We start from the raw sequence: 16,244 nt of genomic DNA on the forward strand, positions 1-16,244 counted from the left end.
AGCTGTGGAGGGCAGTAAATGTACCACTGAGGGTAAAGCCTGCTCTAAGCCTCCCGAAGAAGAACGCAAACCCCCCAAGGTAGATATTGTGCCCTGTGCTGAGCCTCACAGGTACTCTATCCACGGATATGTGAACCAAAAAAACTGTAATTCAAAAATATAAAGGCACTTAATAAAAGCCACAGCCTTATATCTAACTTTTACTTTGTCTGAATGCATATAACTTACAGAGTATGTTCACAAGCTCGCACTTGAGTCCGCCTGAAAGGTTAATCTGAGGGCTTAAAAAGAGTACATCTTTGACTCATGTTTTTGGTGTTGTCAGACAGACAGACGCAGAAGAAAACGTGGACAAACCCCTTTACCTTCTGTGCCTAATGTTTGATTTAACCGTGTTTGACAGAAAGTTGGTATTGGGTAAATAATATAACTAAGTTTAAAAGATACAGCCATACAATGACGGAGCAGTCCTCGCTGTTACTACGTAAACAATTAGCAGGTGAGTTGGCTAACTGTTGCTACTTGGGCTTATGTGAAGGTGTATGTGTTACCGTGTTAAGGCAGCTGTGGTTTATTTGGCTGCTCTGGTTTTTGGATATTTTATATTTCACGTGCAGATACAGATCGTGACAACAAAATCGAGTTGCACGTGCATACACACCGTACCAGACAGCTGTCGGTGAGGATATGACTAAGACTGGATGCAGTTGCTCAACACTGAAGGCATTTCCAAACCACTACACTCACACACTCAGTAGCCTGCGTGAGCCTGTGTGAGCCTGTGTGTGTGGTGATTCTGAAACGTGCTTGGATTTCCATACACAAGCCAAGGATTGTCATCATGGATCTTAATTCAGCCTACTTCACACATGGGCAGTGGTGGACAGAGTACACAGCTTCATTACTGAAGTCAGAGTAGAGATCCTCCTGGTCAAATATTACTCCAATACAAGTGAAAGTTGTTCAGTCAGATTATTTCTTGAGTTAAAGTACTGGAGTAATTTCCTTTTAGAAATATTGAAGTATTCAAAGTACTTTTTGAAATATCTCAATGTATTTTCACAAAGCATGAGTGCAGTCAAGAATACATAGGTGTTCATTCTGCTACTTTGTTTATCTAGAAATCATGATTTCATATCTAAAAAGTTTAAAATGAAAGATAGTTACTACAAGAACAGACACGTTTTAAATGTACAACAATACCAATCTTTCTTTATTTCAAAAACCTCAAACATGGGGTAAAATATGGCCTTGGTGCTCAGGTAGAGAATCATCATCCCATCAGTCATAGTAATCATCACCACGACTAAATGAACGCACTGATCTGAGTAAGGTTTGATCTGCATTTGATCTACTCTCAATCGAAGTACAGCTACACCATTTAGACAGAAGAGAAAATTCATGAGCTGACTTCAAAGCTAAAGTAGTGAGTAACTAGAGCACTGATAGAAATGTAGTGGAGTCAAAGTATGATATTTGTCTTTCAAATGTAGTAAAAGTAATAAGTACCCCCAAAAATAATACTTAAGTAAAGTACAGATACTCAAAAACTGTACTTAAGTACAGTACTCAAGTACATTTGAACTCAGCAGTTAGAATGCTGACAAAGACCAGATAGAGGGCCCACATCACACCAATTTTAAAGTCTCTGCATTGGCTGCCAGTATCTTTTAGAATAGATTTTAAGATTATTTCTTATTTATCAGATTTGTTTTTTGCTTTTTTTAGCCCTCAGATCTTCAGGTAGTGGACTTTTAATTGTACCAAACGTAAAAACTAAGACCTACAGTGAGGCAGCTTTTTATTATCACGGCCCACGCCAGTGGAACACCCTGCCTGAGGATCTGAGGGCTGCACAGAGCATCAATATTCTTAAAGGCAAACTCAAGACCGACCTTTTTAGTCTTGCTTTTAACTGAGTTTTATTTTTATTCTTAATAGTTCTATTTATTTATTTATTATCTATTTCAAATGTAGTCACTTTTATTCTACTTCATATATATATATATATACACTACTGTTCAAAAGTTTGGGGTCACCCAGACAATTTTGTGTTTTTCATGAAAACTCACACTTTTATTTATCAAATGAGTTACAAAATGAATAGAAAATATAGTCAAGACATTGAGAATGTTAGAAAAAATGATTTTAAGTTGAAATAATAATTTTGTCCTTCAAACTTTGCTTTCATCAAAGAATGCTTCCTTTGCAGCAATTACAACATTGCAGACCTTTGGCATTCTAGCTGTTAAGTTGTTGAGGGAATCTAAAGAAATTTCACCCCATGCTTCCTGAAGCACCTCCCACAAGTTGGATTGGCTTGATGGACACTTCTTGCGTACCATACGGTCAAGCTGCTCCCACAACAGCTCAATGGGGTTGAGATCTGGTGACTGCGCTGTCCACTCCATTACAGACAGAATACCAGCTGCCTGCTTCTTCCCTAAATAGTTCTTGCATAATCTGGAAGTGTGCTTTGAGTCATTGTCCTGTTGTAGGAGGAAATTGGCTCCAATCAAGCGCTGTCCACAGGTTGAACAGTGCTTATGGCATGGCGTTGCAAAATTGAGTGATAGCCTTCATGATTCATAATCCCTTTTATTTTTTACAAATCTCCCACTTTACCTGCACCAAAGCAGCCCCAGACCATCACATGACCTCCACCATGCTTAACAGATGGCGTCAGGCACTCTTCCAGCATCTTTTCACTTGTTCTGTATCTCACTAATCTTCTACTGTGTGATCCAAACACCTCAAACTTTGATTCGTCTGTCCATAACACTTTTTTCCAATCTTCCTCTGTCCAATGTCTGTGTTCTTTTGCCCATATTAATCTTTTCCTTTTATTGGCCAGTCTCAGATATGGCCTTTTCTTTGCCACTCTGCCTAGAAGGCCAGCATCCCGGAGTCTCCTCTTCACTGTAGACGTTGACACTGGTGTTTTGCGGGTACCATTTAATGAAGCTGCCAGTTCAGGACCTGTGAGGCGTCTATTTCTCAAACTAGAGACTCTACTGTACGTGTCTTCTTGTTCAGTTGTGCACCGCGGCCTCCCACTTCTCTTTCTACTCTGGTTAGAGCCTGTTTGTGCTGTTCTCTGAAGGGAGTAGTACACATCGTTGTAGGAAATGTTCAGTTTCTTGGAAATTTCTCGCATGGAATATCCTTCATTTCTAAGAACAAGAATAGACTGTGGAGTTTCATATGAAAGGTCTCTTTTTCTGGCCATTCTGAGAGTATAATCGAACCCACAAATGTGATGCTCCAGATACTCAACTAGCTCAAAGAAAGGCCAGTTTTACAGCTTCTCTAACCAGCAAAACTGTTTTCAGCTGTGCTAACGTAACTGCACAAGGGTTTTCAAGATGTTTCTAATCATCCATTAGCTTTCTAACTCGATTAGCAAACACAATGTACCATTAGAACACTGGAGTGATGGTTGCTGGAAATGAGCCTCTATACACCTATGTAGATATTCCATTAAAAACCAGACGTTTGTAGCTAGAATAGTCATTTACTGCATTAACAATGTATAGAGTGTATTTCTGATTCATTTAATGTTATCTTCATTGGAAAAAACTGTGCTTTTCTTTCAAAAATAAGGACATTTCTAAGTGACCCCAAACTTTTGAACGGTTGTGTGTGTGTATATATATATATATATATATATATATATATATGATTGATTGATTGATTGATTGAAATTTACTCTGTTACTGTCCACCGCTGCATACGAGTCCCCTTATTGTACTGTACATACTAATCTTCATCCAAAGTCTGTAACTGCAACTTTGAATTTCAGAGCTCAACAAGAACCCAGTGGAAGGGTTCTCTGCAGGTCTTGTAGATGATGATGACATCTATCAGTGGGAGGTGGTGGTCATCGGGCCCCAAGACACATTATTGTGAGTAAAATGATTGAACTAACGGTCACTGGTAGCTCAGACTTAGCCAATTATTCGCCCATAATCCTGACTTTCTTATCCTAACCATCTCCTGTTTCATGTTTAGTGAAGGAGGATTCTTCAAAGCAACTTTGACCTTCCCACGTGATTATCCTCTGAGGCCACCCAAGATGAAGTTCGTCACAGAGCTCTGGCATCCCAATGGTAAAAACTAGCATCCAGAGGGGTATACTACCAAGCGGGTTCAACATATCCCAGATATCTTTTCTTGATCCGGCTTCACTGAACCTAACGAAGGAGATCGCGCTAATCTGTCACACGATGTTGAGTCAATCCAGAATTACCCTGAGCGCGTTCACATTATGTGGCGGAGAAGGCAACATATGACCAATCACAGACACGGACAGTCTGACGTCAGCACATCTACATGTTTTTCAAACACTGCACTGATATTAGAAAAATATGAAGAAGTGAAACACATCACCCAGACTAACATAAACACAGATGAGTTTAAAACATGAAGGAAGAACTGAGAGATCAGACAAAAACACAGAGAGGGAATTAACTAATGATGTCTTATTTCTCATCATTAGTGCAGATAGATCTGACTATAATAACTCTGTTTATTCTCTGACAGTGATCTCTCTCTCTGATTTCATCTTGTCATGTGTGACAGTTTAAAGGTGACATATCACGCTTTTTTCATCAATATATATTGGTCTAAGAGGTCCCCAAAACATGTCTTTAAAGTTTATGCTCAAAAAAACACTTTGAAATCAGATTGTGGTCTGCCTGAAAAGTCCTTTTCTTCAGCAGTCCTCAGAACACTCTGTTTTCACTCTGACCACGCCGCCTCCGGAAGTGGATGTGCCTCGGCTCTCCAGCACGTTGATCTAATGTTTACATGTTGGCTGAATATACACGGCTGCTCAGAGATCGCGTTACTTCAACCCTCTGAATCTGATCCTGACGGAGAGGCGCCTGCAGCAGGACCTTTCTGAACCATTGGTCACAGATTTAGTGTTTCTTGTTGTTTTATTTATCAGTATGTAGACGTGTGTCTTGGTACACAGCTACGAACATGTAGCTATGTGGCTATGCTAACTAGCGCTAGCACTTATCCATGATAAATAAAAATCATCCACTAGATCTTCAAATCTGCAGACGTGGGGAGTAAAACCCACCTCTGCCAGAAAGGCAGCAGGACCTTTTATGAAGGATTGGTCACAGATTTTGTGTTTCTTGTTGTTTTATTTGTCAGTATGTCGACGTGTGTCTTGGTACACAGCTACAGCTACAGCTACAGCTATGAACATGTAGCTATGTGGCTATGCTATTTAGCGCTAGCACTTATCCATGACAAATAAAAATCATCCACTATATCTTCAAATCTGCAGACGTGGGGAGTAAAACCGACCTTTGTGTTTATTAAGACAGCCTACAACTAGCATGCCTCCCTCCTAAGCTCCTTGTTAGCACACATTTGTGCAGGTAATGAAAAACGGAGGGGGGATTCAGTATTATTTTATACAGTCTATGGGCTGAACAAGCTCCGAGCTCTGACTCCGTGACAGACCGGATATTGTTGTTACGTAACAAAAACACTGAAGTCTGAAACGGCTCGTTTCACACACATTTACAGAAAGGTGGAGAAATCAGAACAGGGGCAGAATGGATTTTTTTCATTCTCGGGGGGTTTGTAGACATGCCAGGGACACATATTTCAGGTAGAGAACCATTAAAAAGTCAATTTTGCATGATATGTCACCTTTTAAGATGTAATATTTCAGCTGCAGCCCTGATGGTATCAAACTGAGCGCCGTGGTTAAAGGACTAATACAAATGAGAACATGATTTAAAGTGATAGTATGCACAGTTTTATATTTAATAACAGTAGTCCTACAACAACTTAATCTGACTAGCTTATTTTAGACTCTGTTTAAGTATGATGTCAGGAAAGATACTCAATAACTGTCATCAGTATTTTAGATGTAAAATCAAACAGGTAGACAAAGTGTCCTGCCCGTCTCTCTGATCCTGAACATAACCTGCCCCGGAGCAGGTCAGGAGTTCAGCACGAGTAACCATGGTGATCTACCCAGGTAAAACGGGAACCACCTTCATAGTGCTGAAAATCCAGAGTTAACCCTGAAGTTACCTCGATAACCGCAAATCCAGCTTCGTAGTATACCCCTCAGGCCACTGTGATGCATTTGTATCAAAGGAAGTATTCAGGAGTTAAGCTTTAGTTTGTTATGAAAAGTGTAGCCTCTGCAAAAACTGCTAAGTGCTTTGCCTTTGCAAAAAAACTGACCACTGTTTAAACATTTTTAAATGAAGTAATAATAAAAGTGTATTTATATAGCACCTTTCTTGAGCAGGCGTCACGACATGCTTTACAGTAGCAGAATAAAAAGCAAGAATTAAATAAAATTAGACAAAATACTGAAAACAGACAGGTCAAACAAATGCTTGTCTTCACAAAGGGGTCTTAAACTGCTTTATAAAAACATCCACAGTGTCCGCAGCTCTCAGTTCTGGAGGAAGACTGTTCTAAAGTTGTGGAGCAACATCCTCGAAGGCACAGTCACCGTTTGTTTTTCGTCTGGTGCGAGGAACAGCCAGCAAACCCTGATTAGAGGACCCGAGTCCTGCTGGAGTTGTACGGCTTCAGCAGTTCTCCGATATAAGCTGGAGCCCGACCATGTGTTGCTTTATACACAGTCACCAGAGTTTTGAACTTTAAGAACAGACTATGTTGGAGAATGGCTTAAAAGGAAATCAGCTTCAGAAACTCCTGTTGAATCAACTGACTAAATTAGAGTAGAGCTACAGCTATAGGGTCAACATCTCCTGACAAGATCATCAGTCTCTTTACTGGATCATAATTACATATATTATATTTACTTTGCACCAGTATGGACACATATCTTCTGGTTAAGTAAAAACATATCATTTTTTTGTATCTGCTCTTCTCTCTCTTCTTCCAGTGGCAAAAAACGGCGATGTGTGCATCTCCATCCTGCATGAACCTGGAGAGGACAAGTACGGCTATGAGAAGCCTGAGGAGCGCTGGCTGCCGATCCACACAGTGGAGACCATCATGATCAGTGTCATCTCCATGTTGGCAGACCCTAACGGAGACTCTCCTGCAAATGTAGATGCAGCCGTAAGTGTCCACTGTGTCATCCAGAAAACACTCTGTTAGCTGGGTTAGTTTGCAGATACACTCTCCCCACCGATGTACTGTGTACAGTCATGGCCAAAAGTTTTGAGAATGACACAAATATTACATTTTCACAAAGTCTGCTGCTTCAGGGTTTTTAGGTGTTTTTGTCAGATGTTTCTATGGTATAATGAAATACAATTAGAAGCATTTCATAAGTATCAAAAGCTTTTATTGAGAATTACACAGAATTCATGCAATAAGTCAATATTTGCAGTGTTGACCCTTCTTTTTCAAGACCTCTGCAATTCTCCCTGGCATGCTGTCAATCAACTTCTGGACCAAATCCTGACTGATGGCAGTCCATTCTTGCATAATCAATACTTGGAGTTTGTCAGAATTTGTGGGTTTTTGATTGTCCACCCGCCTCTTGAGGATTGACCACAAGTTCTCAATGGGATTAAGATCTGGGGAGTTTCCTGGCCAAGGGCCCAAAATCTTAATGTTTTGTTCCCCCAGCCATTTTGTTATGACTTTTGCTTTATGGCAAGGTGCTCCATCATGCTGGAAAAGGCATTCTTCATCACCAAACTGCCCTTGGATGGTTGGGAGAAGTTGCTCTGGGAGGACATTCTGGTACCATTCTTTATTCATGGCTGTGTTTTTAGGCAAGATTGTGAGAGAGCCCACTCCCTTGACCGAAAAGCAACCCCACACATGAATGGTCTCAGGATGCTTCACTGTTGGCAAGAGACAGGACTGATGGTAGCGCTCACCTCGTCTTCTCCGAACAAGCCTTCCTCCAGATGCCCCAAACAATCGGAAAGGGGATTCATCAGAGAAAATGACTTTACCCCAGTCCTCAGCAGTCCAGTCCCTGTACCTTCTGCAGAATATCAGTCTGTCCCTGATGTTTTTACTGGAGAGAAGTGGCTTCTTTGCTGCCCTCCTTGACACCAGGCCTTCCTCCAAAAGTCTTCACCTCACTGTGCGTGCAGATGCACTCACACCTGCCATTCCTGAGCAAGCTCTGCACTGGTGGTGGCCCGATCCCGCAGCTGTAACACCTTCAGGAGACGGTCCTGGCGCTTGCTGGACTTTCTTGGGCACCCTGGAGCCTGTTTGGCAACAATTGAACCTCTCTCCTTGAAGTTCTTGATAATTTCATAGACGGTTGACTGAGGTGCAATCTTACTCGCTGCTATAAACTTCCCTGTTAGGCCCTTTTTGTGCAATGCAATGATGGCTGCATGTGTTTCCTTGCAGGTAACCATGGCTAACAGATGAGGAACAATGGTGTCATGCACCATCTTCCTTTTAAAGTGTCCAGTCACTCAATCATGACAGATTGATCGCCAGCCTTGTCCTCATCAACACCCACACCTGTGTTAATGTGTGTGACACCTGTGTGTCATTGAAATGATGTTAGCTGGTCCTTTAGTGGCAGGGCTGAAATGCAGTGGAAATGTGTTTTTGGTGATAAAGTTCATTTTCAAGGTAAAGAGGGACTTTGCAATTAATTACAGTTGAGCTGATCACTCCTCATAACATTCTGGAGTATATGCAAATTGCCATTATAAAAACTGAAACAGCAGACTTTGTGAAAATTAATAGTTGTGTCATTCTCAAAACTTTTGGCCATGACTGTATGCTCCGGACTCTAAACGAAATAATATATTGATACGTATTAAGCTACAAAAACCCAGAATCAATGCTGAATCTCCTTAGCTGGAGGATTTTTTTTTTTTTGCAAAATGTGTGGTCATGTTAGATTTATTTAACACATGGAAGTATGAGGCACACTATTGAGATTGTTCTTCATGTCCTGCAGAAAGAGTGGCGGGAGGATCCTGCAGGTGTTTTTAAGAAAAAGGTGGCCCGCTGTGTGCGCAGGAGTCAAGAGATGGCATTTGACTAAGAAATGACAAGGTATGTACAGTAACCTGTCAGGATTCATTACAGTCCAAGGATGAGGATTTAATTTAATAACTGATGCTGCTCATGATGTTGATTATTTCCCTGGTAACCCCAGGTAAATATAGAGCTTCAGTTTAACACATACTCTCCATGGATGACACATTGTTCTCTAATCTTAACATGTGCTTCTGTTTGAAGACATTTCAGAAATAAAACAATGGAAAGGAATTGTGTTCAATCAATCAATCAATCAATCAATCTTTATTTGTATAGCGCCAAATCACAACAAACGTTATCTCAAGGTCTAGACCACTCTATGTCAAATTATGAACAGAGACCCAACTTCAAGACAGGGTAAGACTCAGTCTGACCCCACCTTAATCCATCATGAGCATTGCACATCGCAGTATTTAGCTAGTTACAGTGGTGAGGAAAAACTTCCTTTTAACAGGCAGAAACCTCAGGCAGAACCAGACTCATGTTAGACAGACATCATGCCTCGACCGAGTTGGGTCTGGAAAGACAGATAGAGGGGAGTAAGAGAGAGAAGTGATAGTGATGAGACGAGTGGTAGAAGCTGTTGCCGCTGGAGTCCAGCACAACTGTATCAGCTGGAGTCCAGATCGTCCACAGCAGGAGGACGTCTACAGCAGCTCAGATGAATCTACAAGACAATGGAGCTCAGGGACTCCAGAAAGGTCTATGGTTAGTAACTTTAATGGGACAGGCAGAGTTAAAGTAAGTGATGAGGGGGTTAGGGGGAAGGGGGTGAGCTAGGATCCCAGTGTGTCAGTGTGCCAGTTCCCCCGGCAGTCTAGGCCTATAGCAGCATGATAAAAGCTGGTCCAAGCCTGATCCAGCTCTAACTATAAGCTTTGTCAAAAAGGAAAGTTTGAAGCCTACTCTTAAAAGTGGAGAGGGTGTCTGCCTCCCGGACCCTGACTGGTAGATGATTCCAAAGGAGAGGGGCCTGATAACTGAAGGTTCTACCTCCCATACTACTTTTAGAGATTTTAGGTACAAGTAGCAAGCCTGCATGTTGGGAGCGTAGTGTTCTAGAGGGGTAATAGGGCACTATGAGCTCTTTAAGATACAAGGGTGCCTGAAGTAGTCAATAGTGCGCCCTTTCTGAGCCACACCTGACAACAACCTCTTCAAATAGTTCTTTACAAGGTTGGCACATGTCTCTGGAGGGATTTTGGCCCATTCTTCCAATGTAAATTGGTCCAGCTGGTCCAAAGTACATGGTTTCTGCATGGACGTTCACTTTGAGCGCCCGCCACAGATTCTCCACAGGATTTAGATCTGGAGAAGGACTCTGCCTTTCTTGGCTCCATCATGAGCATTGCACATCGCAGTATTTAGCTAGTTACAGTGGTGAGGAAAAACTTCCTTTTAACAGGCAGAAACCTCAGGCAGAACCAGACTCATGTTAGACAGCCATCTGCCTTGACCGAGTTGGGTCTGGAAAGACACATAGAGGGGAGTAAGAGAGAGAAGTGTTCATGCGTTAGCAGCAGCTTAGACCTGGAAAATGTACGCTTGACTTGACTTGAATAGAAACCTATCAGATCCAGTACCGTGATGGATCGGACATGGATCTGGTGGAATTTGGCCATGAGTAAGAGTGTGGGTTGCGAGTCTCTGGTATCGTTATTTTGGAGGACCTCGGCTGAAAGTTTTGGAAGTCCCATCTTCTCTTGGTATTGACTGGTCATTAGGGCAGAGTTGACCTTAACCTACAGGATGGTTGTATAGTGGTGAACAATATCAGCTGAGAGCACGGTGAGCCAGATTGATACTGGGTGTGTTATTGTGCCTGAAAACACTGAGCTGCATTAGTTTTGTATAGAGAACAAGCACTGCTGTAAGTGGACACAGGCTCCTTACACGTGATGATGAATGCTGACACTGAAATGTTCCTGTTGTTTCAGGATGGAAACTGCACAGAGGATTTGACAAGTGGCAACGCTAAAGTTGAACACTGGGGGCACAACTTTATCACCATCAGCGAGCCAACCCTGAGGAGAAAGACTCTTGGAACAGTTTAGATCCCATATTTCTCTCCTGATTTGTATCTTGCAGTTTGAAAATGCTGTTTAGTCGTCAATTATAGAACTTAATGGCTTTCATGCTGGAAAAGGTACTCGTACTTTTCTGTCACCATGATTAGTTTCAGAAGATGCTGTTTCTGGTCAAGCATCACAGCGAGATTAGCAATAGACTGTATTATTTCTCTGTCATGTACATACTTGTCAGATTTTAGAGCAGTTACCTCCTCTGAGAAATGCCCCACATTCTTAGTTCATGTTTACCTATTTATTTAAAGTTTGACTATTAGAGAGGTATTTCTTTTTCTTTTCAACCTGCCAGACTGAGCCAACAAACCTCACAGTTATTACATCAATTATGCAATTTTGGGGTGTTTGCAGTCTCACAAACCAGAGCTGGAAATAAACAAACACTGGCTTTGCTTTCCCTGCATGCAGAGAAAGTGTTCCTCTTTTCCCTGAGGGGGGAAACTCATCACCCAGCACTGCCTTAACTTCAACTGCCAGCAAAGGAAACCTGTCTTCATATAAGGACTGCAACTGACTGCTTCTTTTACATCCAGAGAAACTGTTGTGGACAAACCAAAGAATAAACCAATAAATATGTTTTTACTGATAATGATTCTGTTTTTTTCTGCCTCTTAATTTGACCTGGAGTAACACGTGTGTACAGAGGTAGTGCTCTTTTGTCTTGCATATAGGAGAGGTGGTGGTGGTGGTGGTCAGACATGTTGACATGGCACAGTATAAAAGGTATCTTAATACTCTAAAGTATTATATATGTATTCCTTAAATTAAAGACACCCATGTTCATCTAAAAATAGCTTAATTCCACTCTTGCAGCATATTTGGACAGATTACTGCATTCTAATAATCCTTCCTAACTAAAAAACATTCCTCTTTTTACCTGCTTACTCCACCCCATAAATGTATGGACTCATTTTTCAACCTTCATTTTTTTTTTGTAACTACAAACTTTTAATTCATTTTATCAAACTGAGTTTTAATAACATTTTTTAAACAAATTTTTGCTTTATTTATTTTTTGATCTTATATTTTAAAATATTTTATGTTTTAATGCTTATGTTTGTTTAAAGCAGTGGTTCTCAAAGTGGGGTCCTGGGACCCCTGGGGGTCCGCGAGCCATAGCGTGGGGATCCATGAAATAATTATAATATATTTCTAATAAATTATAAAATCGTGCTGTGTCATTCAAAACAGCATGTACAGTTGAGGTCAAAATTATTAGCCCCCCTTATGAAATTAGATAAAACACTTGATTTCTCCATGAAAATCACCATTAAAAACAATGGTTTATAGTGTGTTGTTTCCAAAAGAACACAGTCAAAATGTTCACTATGTTTGATCTGGATATTTTATTGATGCAATTAATTGAAACAAGAAAAAGTAAAAATGACACGTCCAAAATTATTAGCCCCCTGGCCCTAAGTATCATCAATCAATCAATCTTTATTTGTATAGCGCCAAATCCCAACAAACGTTATCTCAAGACGCTTTTACAAACATAGGAGGTCTAGACCACTCTATGTCAAATTATGAACAGAGACCCAACTTCAAGACAGGGTAAGACTCAGTCTGACCCCACCTTAATCCATCATGAGCATTGCACATCGCAGTATTTAGCTAGTTACAGTGGTGAGGAAAGACTTCCTTTTAACAGGCAGAAACCTCAGGCAGAACCAGACTCATGTTAGACAGCCATCATGCCTCGACTGAGTTGGGTCTGGAAAGACAGATAGAGGGGAGTAAGAGAGTCGTAGAAGCTGTTGCCGCTGGAGTCCAGCACGTCCGTATCAGCTGGAGTCCAGATCGTCCGCAGCAGGAGGACGTCTACGGCAGCTCAGAGGAACCTACGAGACAAGGGAGCTCAGGGACTCCAGAAAGGTCTATGGTTAGTAACTTTAATGGGACAGGGAGGGGGTTGAGGGGAAGGGGGTGAGCTAGGACCCCAGTGTGTCAGTGTGCCAGTTCCCCCGGCAGTCTAAGCCTATAGCAGCATGACAAAAGCTGGTCCAAGCCTGATCCAGCTCTAACTATAAGCTTTGTAAAAAAGGAAAGTTTTAAGCCTACTCTTAAAAGTAGAGAGGGTGTCTGCCTCCCGGACCCTGACTGGTAGATGATTCCAAAGGAGAGGGGCCTGGTAACTGAAGGTTCTACCTCCCATACTACTTTTAGAGATTTTAGGTACAACTAGCAAGCCTGCATGTTGGGAGCGTAGAGTTCTAGAGGGGTAATAGGGCACTATGCGCTCTTTAAGATACGAGGGTGCCTGAAGTAGTCAATAGTGCACCCTTTCTGAGCCACACCTGACAACAACCTCTTCAGATAGTTCTTTACAAGGTTGGCACATGTCTCTGGAGGGATTTTGGCCCATTCTTCCAATGTAAATTGGTCCAGCTGGTCCAAAGTACATGGTTTCTGCATGGACGTTCACTTTGAGCGCCCGCCACAGATTCTCCACAGGATTTAGATCTGGAGAAGGACTCTGCCTTTCTTGGCCAAACATGAACAACATCCATATGCCCAAAAAGTTCCATCAGACCAAAGGATGGACTTCCAAAACGTATCTTTACCTTTCAAATGTTCTCGGGCAAACCTCAGTCTGGCTCTGATGTGCCGCTCTTTGGGTAAAGGGTTCTTCTGGGACGATGGTCCTGAAGCCCACTATGATGAAGATCCCTCACAACTGTGCTCCTTCAAACATCAACTCCAGAGGAGGTCAGGTCAGCAACAATCATCTTGGCAGATGTCCGGGGCTTCTTGTTGACATCTTCGTCTACTTTCCTCTCCAAAGTTCTTGAAATCTTACGTTTTCTACCACGCCCAGGTTTGTTTCTAACAGAGATTGTCTCCTTGTACTTTGCAATGATGCAACATACAGCTATTCTAGACACTGTAAAACGCCTGGAAATGACAGTATAGCCTTCCCCCTTATTATGAGCCTCAAATATCTTCTTTCTGAGCTCAAGACTGATTTCCATTGTCTTTGGCATGGATAGTAAGAGGAGTCCCTCTCAATAAAGTGTTCAAGTGCCCTGATTGGAGTCCCTTAAGTAAATCTCAATGCTGTTTGAATGCTCAGGTGTTGTTAGGAAGCCAACAGACCTACAGGTGTTGTTAGGAAACAAACTGACTGCACAGGTGTGTTTTAAAAGCAAATAAATATTTGATATAAAGCTATACTAAAAATGTATTTTACATTCCAAAATGTACCAAAGCTACTACAGAACACTGGTGAATGTTTCCTTATATCAAGTTTTATCAATGATTCAAACATTGGGCAGAATTTAAGGAAAATGTTCCAGAATTCCTGGGGGCTAATCATTTTGACCTCAAGTGTATACTGATGAGGGCCATTTGCGCCAATGAAACGAGCATATTGTGCTATTACTACCACCCTAGTTGACTTTGGGCCAATAGAAACTGATATGGTTGTGACACTCACATCAATCTGTCACGTATATAGAGCGAGGAATACAGTACATCTACCAGAAAACACAGATGGTGAACCTGACCACAACTTCAGAGAAAGCGCAGAAGGCTTCTTATTTGGTGGCTTGAAAGGATATGTGAGTCTTGTCACTGTTAATTTTCTGAAAGTGTTTAAGATCAATTACTTGAAAAGTATAAATGCTGTCATGATGAGTCCACAAGGAATGAAATGACCCTCTGTTTTAAAGGATACAAGTGGTATTTACTTGATTCAGATTGAAGTGTTATCTGTTTATCACTATGGTACAGGTCTGAAGGATTTACATTGATACGTTTTACAATACAAATAGTTCAAAGGGCATCTAAGAGTGCAAATGGTAGTAAGCATGTGCTTAATCTATGTTACAATTATGAGGGGGTCCTTGGAAAACCTCACCTGTAAGAGGTCCCTGGCCCCAAAAAGTTTGAGAACCCCTGGTTCAAAGCTGCTGTTGGTAGGAATGGTGTAAAAAACGTTACTTTTTTCTGCTGGGTTTGGAGAAAAGGTCATAATACCCATCGGTATTTATCTGTAAGTGGAGTAATTTGAGATTATGGCGAAATTTCTTCCAATGCCTTTGTATCAAGCAATGTTATTATTCCCCTCGTTCCTCGTTATCACGGACCAATCAGAGATACTCCCCGACCCTCTGTCGCTCCCTGATTGGCTGGGAAGCCACTTCTTCCTCATAGGCCCAATCTCAATGTCCACCCTCAAGCACTCACTGACTTTGAGGCGGGTTCCCACTAAGTCTGTGAGGGTGTAAGGCTGTCCCACTGTCAAATCATCAAGTGTGTGAGGGATCTTTAAAATCTGTGTGGTGGTCTGAAGAGAGCTGTGCTCAGGAGATGCCCTCACTATCTGATGGATTTGGAGCTTTTTTGTAAAGAAGAATGGGCAAATATCACCACGTCAAGATGTACCATGATAATAGAGTCCTACAAAAAAAACAGAGTGCTGAAATAAAATCAAAAGGTGCTTCAAACAATTATTAGTTAAAGAGTGTGTACACTTATGCAACCACCTTATTTTATTGTTTTATTTTTTATTCTTCCCCCTAAAATACCTCAATTTTGTTTTCAGTTGAATTGTTCATGTTATAGGTCACATTAAAGGTGGAACAAGTTCTGACATGGTTTATCTTGGTCTCAATTTTTGACATCACAAAACCTGGCATTTTAACAGGGGTGTGTAGACTTCTGATATCCACTGTATGTGTTGACTTTGTTTAGAGCTACTTTACACCTATTAAACAAAAGCAGATGAATATGTTCACAACCTCGGTATCATTTTGGACTCCCATCTCACTCTGGAACAGCTCATCAAGCACATCACCAAAACCGCCTTCTTCCACCTTAAAAATGTCGCCCGTCTCCGTCCATCTCTCTCCTTTTCCACCGCTGAAACCCTGATCCACTCCTTTATCACTTCCAGACTCGACTACTGTAACAGCATCTTCTATGGCCTTCCTTCAAAACAACTCAACAAACTACAATACATCCAGAACTCTGCCGCCCGCCTGCTCACCCACACCCGCTCCCGTGACCACATCACCCCTGTCCTCCAAAACCTCCACTGGCTCCCTATCAAACAGCACATACATTTCAAAATCCTCCTTCTCACCCACAAAGCCCTCCATAACCAGGCCCCCTCTTACCTCACCGACCTGCTCCATCACCACACCCCCTTCCGTAACCTCCGATCCTCCAACG

General features: G+C 41.6%; 1 protein-coding gene across 1 annotated transcript; it reads left to right on the forward strand.

The window, feature by feature from the left end:
* The first annotated feature begins 111 nt into the window (after positions 1–111).
* Positions 112–11,661, forward strand: LOC117831389 (ubiquitin-conjugating enzyme E2 G1-like). The gene is made up of 6 exons (XM_034710060.1): positions 112–499; positions 3,803–3,905; positions 4,012–4,109; positions 6,896–7,074; positions 8,903–9,000; positions 10,923–11,661. The coding sequence occupies exons 1-5, from the start codon at positions 457–459 to the stop codon at positions 8,987–8,989; spliced, it is 510 nt and encodes a 169-aa protein (XP_034565951.1). The 5' UTR covers positions 112–456; the 3' UTR covers positions 8,990–9,000; positions 10,923–11,661.
* The last annotated feature ends 4,583 nt before the right edge of the window (positions 11,662–16,244 follow it).

The sequence above is a fragment of the Notolabrus celidotus genome, chromosome 19 (genome assembly GCF_009762535.1).
Source record: "Notolabrus celidotus isolate fNotCel1 chromosome 19, fNotCel1.pri, whole genome shotgun sequence".
In the NCBI taxonomy this organism is placed as follows: Eukaryota; Metazoa; Chordata; class Actinopteri; order Labriformes; family Labridae; genus Notolabrus; species Notolabrus celidotus.